A 15,184-nucleotide genomic window follows, 5' to 3' on the forward strand; every position below is an offset into this window, starting at 1 on the left:
GGTGTAATTTAAAATATATTTTTTTGTGAAAATCGACTTTGGGACATGAGAATTTGAGACCACGTAACTTTGGAAATCCACGTAGAAAAAAAATAGCAAAATGGAAGAAAATTTTGTTTTGATGTTAAATGTCTTAGAAATTCATGAAGCGTCCAGATCTGATGTAACCTCAAAAAAATTTTTTTTTGTGAAAATCGACTTTGGGACCTACAAAAATTTTGGGAACCGTCGAGATTTGGTGTAATTTGACCATTTTTTTTGAAAAAAATCGGAAATTTTACAAGTGTCAAAGAGTTGATTTAAAAAAATTTTCGGGATAACACCAGATCTCGAAGTTTCATGCATTTTCAAGACAAAACAAGAAAAACCGCGTAACTTGGAAAATCCACATAAAAAGAAACCACATAAAAATCCGCGTAAAAAAAAGACCCCAGTGTAACTCGATTTTCTCAAAGATGGCGTGACCGATTTCCACAAACTTAGATTCAAACGAAAGGTCTCATAGTCACATAGCACGCTGTTGAATTTTATCTTAATCCGACTTCCAGCTCCGGAATCAGAAAACAATATGTGCAAATCTATGAGAAAATGCGCACTCAATTTTCTCGAAAATTTCTCAACCGATTTTTACAAATTAGGATGCAAATAAAAGGTCTTAAAATTTTTCGAAAAGTCCCCAAAAAGTTGCTCCAGATCCGACTTTGGATCCGGTATTAAAGCGCGATAAGTGAATTTTTTTCAATTTTTTGAGTATTTTTTCAAAAATTATGGCGAAGCGATGTGCAATTTTTTTTAAAACCAACTGATAAATTCTTCTAGTTGGTAGAACTTGTTAGGTAATAGATATATAAATCTACTTTGGGACTACTAGTCCCCGGTTTCCGCTTCCAAAAGCACCTATTATCGGCGAAGAAAATCTCCAAAAACGGAACTCACTTCGATTTCTCATCAACAGTTGAGCCGATTTTCACAATTCATGATTCAAATTAATGCTCTTGGTGTCTTAAAAGATACTGTGAAATTTCATCCAGATCCGACGTCCGGTTCCGAAATTATAGGGCGATGCGTAAATAAAACTTCAATTTCAAGAGTAATCTATAAAATTATTAATTCTATTATGAATTAGATGCAATTTTTCGATATCTCGTGCCTAGAAGAAAACGCAGATATCAATCTAATAACAAACAACCTTGGTGGAATGGAGAGCTGCGTAACCTCAGGAAGGAAAGCTCGCAAACGATTTTTCCGGACGAAAAATCTAGATGATAAATTGCTCGTTCGTGATTTGGAACACCAATTTGAATTATTGAACGCATCATGTTTTCGGCTGTACGTTTCACGGATGGAGATCAATTTGAAGGCTGACCCGAAACAATTTCTCATCTCATCTGCGGAATAAATCTTCTTCCCGTGGAATTCCTGTCAGTGTCCACTATCGTCACCAATCTTCGTCGACAGTTTCGGATTCAGCCAACCTATTCTCGCCATTCTTTCAAAGCGTGCTAAGTAATAACTCACCGCCTTTGTCAGAATCGTACCTGAGTAGTTTACCGACGTATTCCTTGAGTATACCTGCTACTGCTTTTACTGAACGCGAGGTGTACAACAATCTACGACAAGTCGATGGATCGAAAGGGCCAGGATCTGACGGGTTACCTCCGACGCTCGTGAAAGAATGTTCTTCTGCTTTGGCTTTACCTGCATCTCTGCTTGCCGAGCACTATTTTCCAGCGAAGTGGAAAGAAGCTGTAATAGTTCATGTTCACAAAACTGGAAACGTGCACGATGTCACCAATTATAGAGGAATTTCTATCCTAAGCTGTTTACCAAAAGTATTCGAACGCATGGTGTTGGATGTTCTTTACCCATCAGTAAAGCACATTATCTCCACTGATCAGCATGGGTTTGTCAAAAAGCGGTCTACTACCACCAATTTAATGAGCTACGTTACTTTATTGATAGACAAACTTGAAAAACGACAACAAATCGATGCGGTGTATTTTGATTTTTCAAAAGCATTCGACCGTGTAGGCGTAGTGGATTCCCTGTTTGGTTAACCAATTGCATTCTATCATATCTCACGGATCGTAATGCTTCCGTACGAATCGGATCTGCACTCTCGGATTCATTTCACGTTACTTCGGGTGTACCGCAAGGGAGCCATCTCGGACCACTTCTTTTCGTGTTATTCGTGAACGATCTTTACAGTGAATTGTCGTCATTTAAAGTAATGTATGGTGACGACCTCAAAATTTATCGCATCATTACAAGCCTTGTGGATTGCTGTGCTCTACAAATGGATATTGACCGAATCCTTGATTGGTGTGACAGAAACGGCATGACAGTAAACGTTAAGAAATGTAATGTGATCACTTTCTCACGGGCACAGTCTCCAATTATTTTCGAATACTCCATGATGATGGCTTCAGTTGAACGAGTTTCGTCTATTAAAGACTTGGGCATTATTCTCGATTGCAAGCTTCGTTTCATCGAACAGTTTTCATTCGTTACTGCGAAGGCCTATGCAGTTTTGGGACTAATCAAACGAAACAAAAAGTGCTATTCCTTCCATCGTATTAACCTCCCCTCGATACCAGATATTGAAGTTGTCGCATGTCAAGTCACAATGAAAGGCAAAGACCTTTGCATTGCTTCCGTCTACATTCCCCCAAGAGCCTCGATTGGGCACCGACGGTTTTGCGACCTCATAACTCTCCTTCCTGCACCAACGTTAGTTTTAGGAGACACGTTTCTGGCTGACTTGATTCTCGATACCGCGATTCAATCTCAGACCAAACGTGTACCCGGCGCGAAAACTACATACTCCATCCTCCCAACCCGTGGTGGGACAAAGAGTGCTCAGAACTGAAAGTAAAAAAAACTTCAGCTTTCATCGCGTTTAGAAAAAATGCAACACCAGATAACTATCGAAAATACGCGTCGTTAGATTTTATAATGAAAAGCTTGATTAAAGCTAAGAAACGCGGTTATTGGCGTCGGTTCGTAGAGGGATTGTCGAGAGAAAAATCAATGAGCACTCTTTGGAATACGGCCCGACGAATGCGCAACCATAATACCACGAACGAAAGTGAGGAATATTCTCACCGCTGGATATTCGATTTCGCTAAGAAGGATGTCCTGACTCTGTTCCGGAGCAGAAGATCACCCGCGTCACGTCATCAAACAGGAACGAAACATCGTTTTCAATGGTAGAGTTCTCACTTGCACTCCTGTCATGTAACAATAAAGCTCCGGGGCTAGACAGAATCAAATTAAACTTGTTGAAGAATCTGCCTGATACCGCCAAAAGACGCTGGCTGAATTTATTCAACGAGTTCCTAGAGGGTAATATTGTCCCACACAGCTGGAGGCAAGTGAGAGTAATCGCCATTAAAAAACCAGGGAAACCAGCCTCCGATCACAATTCGTATCGGCCGATTGCTATGCTTTCCTGTATCCGGAAATTGTTCGAAAAAATGATTCTGTTTCGTCTAGATAATTGGGTCGAAACTAATGGTTTACTTTCAGATACACAATTTGGTTTCCGCAGGGGCAAAGGAACGAACGATTGTCTTGCGTTGCTCTCAACAGAAATTCAAATGGTATTTGCTCGTAAAGAACAAATGGCATCAGTTTTCCTAGATATCAAGGGGGCTTTCGACTCAGTTTCTATAAATATCCTGTCTGAGAAGTTGCATCAGCATGGTCTTTCGCCAGTTTTGAATAACTTTTTGTATAATCTATTGTCCGAGAAACACATGCATTTTGAGCATGGTGATTTGACGACAAAGCGATTCAGTTACATGGGTCTTCCTCAGGGCTCATGCTTAAGCCCCCTTTTATACAACTTTTACGTAAATAACATTGATGAATGTATCAACACATCTTGCACGCTAAGACAACTTGCTGATGACAGCGTTGTGTCTATTATAGGACCCAAAGCTGCCGATCTTCAAGGACCATTACAAGATACTCTTGACAACTTGTCATCATGGGCTCTTCAGATGGGTATCGAGTTCTCTACGGAGAAAACTGAGTTGGTTGTATTTTCAAGGAAGCGAGAACCAGCACAATTACAGCTTCAACTAGGGGGTGAAACCATAGCTCAGGTCTTCACATTTAAATATCTCGGGGTCTGGTTCGACTCCAAAGGCACCTGGGGATGTCACATTAGGTATCTGAAACAAAAATGCCAACAGAGAATCAATTTTCTTCGTACAATAACCGGATCATGGTGGGGTGCCCACCCAGGAGACCTGATCAGGTTATACCAAACAACGATATTGTCCGTGATGGAATACGGATGCTTTTGCTTCCGATCCGCGGCGAACACTCATTTCATCAAGCTGGAAAGAATTCAGTATCGTTGTTTGCGTATTGCCTTAGGTTGCATGCAGTCGACTCATACGATGAGTCTTGAAGTACTGGCGGGCGTCTTACCGTTGAAAAATCGATTCTGGGATCTATCATATCGATTGCTAATTCGATGCGACATCCTGAATCCGATGGTGATTGAAAATTTCGAAAGGCTTGTCGAGCTCAATTCTCAGACCAGTTTCATGTCCTTGTACTTTGATTTCATGGCTCAAAATATCAATCCTTCTTCATATATTCCCAACCGTGCTCATTTCTTGGATACTTCTAATTCTACTGTGTTTTTCGACACATCCATGATAGAAGAGATTCGTGGAATTCCGGATCACGTACGCCCTCAGGTGATCCCCAATATTTTTCACAATAAATTTAGAGCAGCCAACTGTGAAAAAATGTTTTACACTGACGGATCAGTTCTCAATGAACCCACTGGCTTTGGAATCTTCAATCAGAACATCACCGTTTCGCTAAAACTCAGTGATCCGGCTTCAATTTACGTCGCAGAATTAGCTGCTATTCAGTACACCCTCGAGATCATTGAAACCTTGCCCAAAGACCATTACTTCATTGTCACGGACAGTCTAAGTTCAATAGAAGCTCTTCGGGCAATGAAGCCAGGATAGTATCCCCCATATTTCCTGGGGAAATTACGGGAACACTTGCGAACTTTATCTGAACGGTCTTATTTAATATCGTTAGTCTGGGTCCCTTCGCATTGTTCCATTCCGGGCAATGAAAAGGCAGACTCATTGGCTAAAGTGGGCGCATTAGAAGGTGATATTTACGAAAGACCAATCTGCTTCAACGAATTTTTCAGCATTTCTCGTCAGAAGACACTCGAATGTTGGCAAGCTTCATGGAGCAATGGAGACCTAGGACGTTGGCTATACTCTATTATACCAAAAGTATCGACGGAACCTTGGTTTGAGGGGATGCAAGTGGGTCGCGATTTCATTCGTGTGATGTCCCGACTTATGTCTAATCACTCCGAGATGGGTACGCATCTCTGGCGAATTGGTCTCGCTGAGAATGGTATCTGCGCTTGTGGCAATGGTTTCCACGACATTGAGCATGTTGTATGGTCATGTGCCCTGAATCGTTTCGCAAGATTACAGTTAAGAGACTCCCTTTGGGCCCGAGGTAGGCCACGCAATGTACCGGTGCGAGATGTACTAGCAAGTCGCGATTGCACTTATATGTACTCGATTTACATCTTTCTGAAAACTATTGGTTTATCAATCTAGTTACTGCTTCTCTTTATTTACATCCTTTACAGTTCACCTTTCCCCAAAATGCCATCTTGTGACGTACTAATTGGTTTTTGGTAACCACACATCGGAAATTTTGAGCCAAAATGAAACGAAGATTACACGAAGACTTTGAAGTTATTATATTATTATTATCTGTTTTGTGTTATTGTATATTGTTTGAGTGTGTATGTAACTATTTGTTTTTTCCATACTAACCTGGAGTAACCGCCAGTAATTCGGCTCCCTTTTTAACACTAACCTTTAATTTTCTATAGTTTAAACATAATTGTATTCCCCACTCTTTAACTCTCCCACCAACCTTGTATGTGTATGTATATATGTTAAATAATAATTGTAATTATATTGTACGAAAAAATACAATACAGACTTTAGCACCTCTGAGCTAAAGCTATGTGTCATATCAAATAAACGATCTGAAGAAAATAAAACGAAACACTCAAAACTTCAACGACGTGTACTGCCTCAAGACAGTTTACATCGCACTAGTACGCAGTATTCTGGAGTATGGAGTTACAATTTGGGCTCCGTATCACGGTGTTCACATCGATCGGATCGAAAAGGTGCAGAAGTGCTTCGTCCGATTCGCAGTCCGAAGACTACCTTGGATAAATCGTCCTCAACCACCTCGTTACGAGAATCTCTGTGCTCTCATCAACCTACCTACTTTACAAAACAGACGAATACTCCTTCAACAACTCTTCGTGTTCGACCTACTGAAAGACAACATTGATTACCCCATACTACTGGAAAGAATTAATTTTAACGTTCCGGGAAGATCATTGCGAAGAACGGATTTTCTTCGTCGCTCACTTCATCGCACACAGTATGGCCAAAACAACCCAATGGATGTCTGTTGTCATCGTTTCAATACCGTGTATCATTTATTTGATTTTAATATGAGTAAAGACACATTCAAATCAAAAATAATATTTTTAAGTGAACATAAGTGTGTAGCAATAAAGTAAAAGTCTGTGCGATAGGTCACCTCTAGTCGAAGACAATAAAGAAATAAAGATAAAGAAATAAAGAACTAGCGAACCATCTAAAATGTTTTGGTTTGACCATTGAGATCCCATCTGTTTTAAACTAAACAGAGGTGATTTGGGCCAATTCGTAAAACTGGGAACTTTTATTTCGCAAACCGGCAAAAAAATCCGGGAAATTGCAATCGGCAGTCGACATGACACCCTGATAGCTTCAAGCAGTTCATAACAATCCAAGCCTGCCGTAATCGAACCGGGCGTGTGACATTCGCCGGGCACATAGACATAACAAATTCGCTTCGCGATAACAATAAATAATTACGGTAACATGGCTTTGACCGTGTGGTCGTTACTGTCTGGAACCGCACCGCACCGTACCGTCTGGGAGACGGGCGGAGACGGACGGTCGCCTTCCGAGTTACTTACCTTTGCTGCCGTTCAGATCGAGGGCACTGCGGGCCGCCAGGTCCTGGTGGAGGTACAAAATATGCACTACTGCTATCTTAATTGAATTCCCAATGCTGGCATCGGCGTAAATGCTGGAAACCTGTTGGAAAGGTATCGGAACGAAAGGAGAAGAAGAAGAAAAATTGAAAGAGAATTATTAGCTCACTTTGACTCTCGACCGGTCAGGTTCGAACGAATGAACTAGGCAGGAGTACGAACGGAATGGCATCAGCATAAGCGACGGTGGCCCCGAGCACGGAAGGAAATTTATGGATCAATCGATCGACAGATCCCGATAGCGACCAGTTGGAACAAACCCGCAACCGAAACCGGGCGCACTAACGGTTCCACACACATGCTCTTCATGCAGTCAGTCAGTCAGTCAGTACATGATCGGAGTTCGATCGGAATATGAATTATGATGCGGCTGCGGTCCAGAAGCAGGAAGGGGACACGGGTTCGAGTGAAGTAGCGTTTCAATTGGATCAAGATTATTTTACACGCTGAAGCAGTGATTAATCACGAAACAAAAAAGTAGTGAAGGGCCAGGCCAGGCCATATCTTGTTGCAGTAGCCAAGTGCCACCGAAGAGGCCCTCGAGTCCGGCCAACCACCAAGACTGGTAATTGCGTGTATAATTGAATTTCCCTGGTTTGGATTGTTTTGGTTCGGTGGAGCTTCTCTGTGAGGCCGGCCACTTGAGAAAGGTTGCTACGCCTGTGCTTATATCGCACACGTACCTACAAGTGCGATTTGCTAGTTTTTCTTCTTCTTCTTATTGCTTGCTTCCCCCGTGCCCGTAGGAGGACTTTGTAGTGAAGGTGTTGCTAACAAATTGATTTACATGAAAATTGATAGATTGTGATCTGAAAGCTGTAAAGCTTAAGTGCTTGGGAAGAGTGGGAGGACCTACGGATATGGTAGAGTTTGCCGGAGATGCCTCGTGCGATCGATCTGACATGTGAGGGTGTTTTGACGGATTCGGTTGTGGTTCGTTCGTTGGCGGTGATGAATGGGTTAGTGGGTATATTGATTACAACTGACACGTATTTTACGGCTCGCAATTACATAACAGTTCTTCTTGTAGTCTTGGTCGAACCAAAACCTGAACTAGCAGTGTATTGACCTTTTCGGATAACAGAAAAAAAAGTTCTACTTACGATCGACATCAGCGTCAGCACGTAGGATTTGAGGGTATCGCGGTGATACGCCTGCATCTTCTTGTCCACGGCCACCAGCACCTCGATCGTGTATTCGTTGTTTGCGATATGGGCCGTACTTCGTTTGTGCCGGCTGTGGCCACGGTCATCATGTCCAGCTCCTATCGGGCTACCGTTGTTGTTGTTGTTGGTCAATTCAATACTTTCCAAGTGTTTATCGTGTTCTGCAAGTACACATAAGAATATTGGTCAATTCAGTAAATATCACCAGTGATCACCACTCTTCCAGACGGAGGAGAAGTTGTCAAGTGTCAACAAACAAGTCATCTTGTTGATCGCACTCGAGAAGGGCAAAAACTTGTTTTCATTCATAACAGGCAAATCGTTAGAGTTGGGAGTAAAATCGAGAAGGCAAAAAAATAAATAAATACACCATACATTCATAATTGCTCCGATGTCTTCCATCAGCATCCCTCATCATCACCAATTTCCATACCTAGCTCATGCTCGTGCTCGCGCTGATCGTGCAACTCGTAAAAATTAAAATATTATGCTAATCAAATTAACCATTTTCGAAGTTCCACTCCTTCTTTTCTCGAGTTCCGATCGGTGGGCAGGCAGGCAGGCAGCTTGTTAGCATAAATAGTAGACACTTGGTCTAGCTTCGTCACCTTGTCGCATTTTACTGCGACGGTTGGGTTTTTTTTTCGCTCTCGCGGTTTCGAGTGCCTGTACGCCGATCAACCTGTTTTCGAGTGACTGTCGTGCCGCTTTTGACAATTCCAACAGCATCGATTCGTTCAGCTTGCGAAGCAATGATTGATGGCAACGGTGCAGATTAGTCAACATGTCAGAAGAAGGAATGAGCAAAGAAGCAGTTGTAGGAATTTTTGAAATTTTTCATGCTACACAGCTGGGGTCTCTCGAAGTGACCTAGTGTCAGATCTGGGGCCACTGTGGAGAGGTTGGCCCCAGATCTGGCTGGAAGGAATTCGGTTGTTTCGCATGGCGTAAGAGTCAATAAACTCAAACGCAAATTTGCAGCTGGTTTGGGTAGCAAAATGCGATCTCAAATAACCGATATTTGAAAAAGTTGATCGGTGAAATGTTTGAGGCGTTAACTGTTTCAAATGCAATGGCATGCCGTTGTATTACGAGTTGATTAGGAATTGCCCAATTGGCATGAAAAGCTAGATATGGCACAAGTCGTAACGTAATTAAGTTTATTCATATCAATACGCGTTTTTTTTCGTACAGCTATTCTGGTGTTGTTTTGATTCAGTAATCATTTGCCTATCTGTGCGTATAGTAAACAATGTTCGCGGAGTCGTTGCTTTCGCTTGCTGTGAAACTCTCGCAGTAAAAACGATGCAATGATAGCAGAAGAGATGTCGTGATTTGAAAATTAAATCAGCAAACGTTCATGAGGATGTCGGACGTGGTAGGCCCTATATGCGCAACAAAGAAATTGTTTCTTTAGTGTTTGCTCTAAAAACTACAAAACCTAAAGATGAAAATTTCCCCTTAAAAGAAATTTAGAGCTGCACCCTTTTAGATTTTGATGAAACTTTCTAAACATGTGGACTTTGTCACAAACAGCAACTTTGGAAAATATGTTTTTCCAAAATTAGCCTAGACTCTCTTTTAAAAAGGCCCAGATCTTCACCATTTTGTTTTCAAACAGTACAAAAATGTGTTGCACTAGTGACTTTTTCGAAATCTTTCAAGGAAAAAGAGTTATATAACTACAAATTTTTCTTGTCATGTACTGATACTTTGTGTAAATATCGGACAACTCGCAAGAATATTATGTAAAATCTCCTCACTGGCAGAGTAGTTTAGTTTTCGATGAAAAAACACTGAAAAAACCTATCTTTCTCACAAAACTCTAAACTAACGGATTCTTTTTTGGGTCTTGAAAACGAACAAAAAAGTTTGTTTGGGCATACACTAGCATAAACTTTTCAAACAGTTTTGAGCCAAGTGTATAGGAATTCCTCATTCGTTTTTTTTGCATTATCGCTAAATGACGGATTTGCAATTTACTCACCCTTCACCCTGTATTTCCGGAACCGGAAGCAGGATGTAACTTAATGCTTTTCATTTGAATATTCGTTGGCGAGAATCGGTCTTGCCGTTTCTGAGAAATTGTAGTGATTTCCGATCTGGAGCACACAAGCACTTTACCGGTACTTCCACGGACAGGAACGATGATCCGGTATTCCCAAAATCTATCCATTCGGTCATCAACTAACAAGATCTGTCAGAGAATTATACGGCTTTTTGAAATTATTTGCTTGGGTCATTTATAAAAAAACACGCATTTGAAAATGTAATTCCGGAACCGGAAGTCGTATCCGGATATAATTCGGTAGGATTGTCCTACGGTTGTGTAAATTGGTTGAGCGGTCTCTGAGAAAAACGAGTGCATTTCTTTTATTTTTTTCGCACAGTGTACTCACCTAACTCCAGAACCGGAAGCTCGGTACGAATAAAATTTAATAGCAGACTATGGAACCAAGAAACCTTTAATTTGAATCTAATTTTGTCAAAATCAGTCCACCCATCTGCACATTTTTGTTTCATACACACGTAAATACACACACACACAGACATTTCGCGTACTCGACGAACTGAGTCGAATGGTATATGACACTTGATCCTCCGGGCCTCGGCTCAAGAGTAGACAATCACAGTGATTGCATAGTCTTTTTACATAAGAAAGGCAAAAATTCAGCTTGTACAGAAAAGTTTTTGCCCATCTCTCAATCTATAAACGGTTGATAGGGAAAATAATTACCTCTCTTGGGACAAAATTTCATTAAAGTTAAAACTGGTGTTTTTATTGTAAATCGATTTTAAATGTTCAAAATCGATATTTTACAATTTCTTCGAGTTTCGCCTTCGGCTTTGAACTTCTTTAAACTCTGATGAGCCGAAGGCGAAACGCGAAAAAATTGAAGCGAAATATGTACTTTTTGTGCAAAATAAAAAACAACCTCAATGTTAGAATTTTTTTTCGGTTTTGGACACATTTTTGTGTCGGTTTAGGATTTGGACACATTTTTGTTGGATTTGTCATTTTTTGACAATAACCATTGCAAAAATTGACAATGAAAGTTTGGCCCCTTATAAAAGACAGTCAAGATCAATTTTCGGAAAAAACCTGTTTTAATCCATCTAGTGGTGTGATGATGCTTTTCTCATATTACTCATAACATCATAAATATTACCGTGGAATTCTCAAACACAACTGTTCATTGAATAGAAGTAGGAAAATTTGTTCGGACTTAATCTAACAAACTCTACAAATCCTGTTCACCCTGTAGTTCCGGAAACGGAAACAGTATACACCACAAATATAGGAATTCCGTATAAAACTGTAAGACTTTTCCTTTCAACCTTGATTTTGGAGTTCATGAAAATCAATCTTGAAGAAAGTTTGGTGATTTGCAGTTTTTAATCACCATTACAAATTTTTTCGAAACCGGATTCAGATGAACGGAATAGCCGAAATTGGTTCGTTTGCCAGCAACCAATATGAAACAACATTGACATTCTTGTAATTTTTTTTCTTTAATTTTATCCCGGCTTTACATTCTTTTATTGTTTCGGTCATAAAATAGCTGAAATTTTTATCATCTTTTACCAATATTACACACTAGTAGAAGGCATCCTTAACCGTTTCGTTTTCTTTATAGCGTGTACGAAATAAAACAAAGCACACATCGTTCGTTTTGTGTTTTCTTCTTCCACTGTATCACCACGTACCGGTATTGTACATATTGTTATTCTACATGGCGATTTGAAAACCTTGACACTCATCGCCCTGTGGTTGCGGAACCGGAGGTCGGAGCAGGATGAAATTTCACAGAAGCTTTAAAGATAATATGAGCTTTAATTCAAATCAAGATTTGTAAAAATCCGTTCAAGTATCGTAGTGAAATCGAAGTGAATTCTATTTTTGGAGTTTTTCTTCACCACTTTCGGTGCTTCCGGAACAGGAATAGGGGAGACCAGTAGTGCCGTATTAAGTTTTCATGCCCACAAACTAACAAGGTCTGCAAACTAGAAGAATTTATTAGACAATTTTATGGGATTTATACATGTTGTTGACCATCGTTCGTGAAAAAATACTACAGAAATTGATAATTTTGCACTTATTACGCCTTATCTCCGGAACCGGAAGTCGGATCTAGATAAAATGTTTTACAAATTTCTAGGAAACTATAAGACCTTTCATTTGAATCTTAGTTTGCAAAAATCGGTTGAGCTGTTTCAAAAATAATTGAGTGCACACTTTTTCTCTCATTTTCACATATTACCATGTAACTCCGGAACCGGAAATTGGACTCAAATGAAATTCAATAGCAGGCTATGAAACCATAATACCTTTAATTTGAATCTTTGTTGTGGAAATCGGTTCAGCCATTTCTGTTAAAAGTGAGTGCATATTTTTTCCAATTTTTTGGTACATATCTCTATCTATATCTCCGGAACCGGAAGTCGGATCGGGATAAAATTAAATAGCAGACTATGGGACCATGAGACCTTTCAAACAACTTACAGTAAAATAGTTGACCGAAACAGTTATTTTGAGTGATAGTGTAGCTGTGGTAAGTGTGTGTTGATTAGTGAAAAGTTTTTGTTATTCATTTTAGTTGGTTTGACGTAAAGTCGTCATAACTAAATTCAGTTTTTGCAATGAATGAGTGGAAACATATATTGGAGAAACCAAATGAATGTGAAACTCACATAAAAGGCGACTTTTTGGAAAAAGATGCGCTCAAAGACAGGACTCGAACCTGCGTTCTTATGCATTTCGTGCGTATGCGCTACCATTTCGCCACCCTAAGCCTTGTGATATTATATGATTTTCTCATTCATTTGTCATTGTCATTGTAAAAAAAACTAGGTAAAATTATTATTTATTGAATAAAGCTGATTCGCGACACTAAGCAAAGTTCAAGCGTCAGAAACTGAGAATTACCCGCTCAAAATTCTACTATGGTAACAGATCGGAGTGCCATATACATATCATTGTTGGTGTTATCAGATTCAAGCATAACGAAAATAAACTGTGGTCGTTATGTCAAGACAGTAAAATCTGAATAAGATTAAATAGAAAGTTTATATTTAAATTTTGATTGATTTATTATATCGATAATTTATACCCGGCTTTTTGAAATTTTGAAAATTTACAAATCAATCCTGTGATTCTGGCAGAAGATCTATCATCTGAATTCACCATGTTTTATTTTTTACATTTCTCCTGACTAAAAATCGGGCTTGAAGAACTCCGTCGATTATTTGGGGAACGTTTGATCAATGGATCTAGTTTTTTTTCGGGTTAAATATCAAGTGCAAGACGCGCGCGTGAAGTTCATAACCTTGTGACCGTGATTAACTAGGTCGTATGTAAATATAGTTTAGACTGCGAGAGGGATGCATTTGGTATTTCATTATTTTGGTTAGCAAAGGATTACTTTGTATCGCGTTAGGCGTTCTTGTTCGATTGATGGTAATCGTGTGATATTTTGCCAGTATTATGGCTGTCTATTAAAAAAACCGAACGCAATGAATTAAATGAATGAATCAAAATGTCAGAATTCTTCTTTAAAAGAGCCTAATGCCAATTATGAGACAACACGCGATAGTTTTAGAACCGGTTTGGAATCATTTCGTTTTAAATTTAAAATTTTACTGTGCAGTTAATTTGGAGAACTTAAAAAAATGAATTGTTACTATTTAGGCATTAGCCCTTCTAAAAACAAAATGCAGAACCAGAGATGCCATTTATACGGATTAATCTGTATTGTATAAATTTTGGCGTTCGCATACTGATTTAAATCAGATTATACAGATTTTTTACATTTTATACAGATTTGTACAGGTTCATAAAAAGTGAAAAGTAAATAATAAGACGTTCCTCTCTGAGTATCTATTAGTATTTTTTTCACAAATAGGTTTATTTCTTAAGGCAGTTTACATAAGTTTTTCTTCGCCTTAGCATCACTTTCACATAAAATTCTTATACTAATATAATTCTAAAATAGTCACAACGATTTAAATTTATTAAAACATATTCCTTTTGTTACTTAAATATCATATTTGGTAGTTCGTCATTAATTATGAAAACTATATTATTATTATTATTATTATTATTATTTTTTTTGTTTTAATTATAGAGGCTTTAACATCTTAGGTCATTCGCCTCTTCGGACCAGAAAATCTTTCTGACCCTATGTGCGGGGTTGGGAATCGAACCCAGGCGGGCTGCGTGAAAGGCATCGACTATCCCATCACGCTATACCCGTCCCCTATTATTATTTGAACCAAACGATTAACCTCATTCAGTAATAGCCGTTCAACCGAAAAGGTTGTGTATAGAAGCGTACAGTTTAATAACGCTGGTTGGTTTACACGCGTTAAATACGACAACGGTTGAACTACAGGTAGAAACCTGTTGGCAGCAGCCGTTAAAACGTATAGTCGTGCTGCATAAGAGAGCCCTAGTGCTGGGCCAAGCTGGTGAAGGAAACAACAAAGGGCGTTTCCCAAACTCTACCCAGGCCGCAATATACAGCCACAAGTGCTGAGCAGGAGAGTGCAAAGGCACATCGAAGAGGAAGAGTGCAAAGGCACATAGAAGCAGGAGAGTGCAAAGGCACACCGGTGCGAAGGCACTTCGGTGCAGAAGCATATCGGTGCGGAGCACTAGGAAGAAGGAAACAAGACAACTCGGTCTTTCCACTGCCATACAACACGCAGGTATACACCGGTGACCTGCGCTGGTTACAGCTGGCGAAGACGAAAGCAAATCGGAATTCGAGTGGTGCTGGATGTCAGGTAGCAGTAGCATCACATCATATTCTATCGCTACAGTGAGCTTCAGCATTGTATCAACGTCCAGATACATCCAACAAGAACATCTAGAGCAACGAGGATC

General features: G+C 39.8%; 1 protein-coding gene across 2 annotated transcripts in view; it reads right to left on the reverse strand.

Moving 5' to 3' along the window:
* Positions 1-15,184, reverse strand: part of LOC131429877 (A disintegrin and metalloproteinase with thrombospondin motifs 9) — a 589,623-nt gene that overhangs the window by 70,207 nt on the left and 504,232 nt on the right. For both annotated transcript variants that reach the window (XM_058594313.1, XM_058594312.1), the window contains exons 7-8: positions 8,236-8,459; positions 7,055-7,175 (exon numbers count right to left, since the gene is read on the reverse strand). In XM_058594313.1, the coding sequence (XP_058450296.1) occupies positions 7,055-7,175; positions 8,236-8,459 (345 nt within the window). The remainder of the gene's footprint in view (positions 1-7,054; positions 7,176-8,235; positions 8,460-15,184) is intronic.

Source organism: Malaya genurostris, chromosome 2 (assembly GCF_030247185.1).
Source record: "Malaya genurostris strain Urasoe2022 chromosome 2, Malgen_1.1, whole genome shotgun sequence".
NCBI classification, from domain to species: domain Eukaryota; kingdom Metazoa; phylum Arthropoda; class Insecta; order Diptera; family Culicidae; genus Malaya; species Malaya genurostris.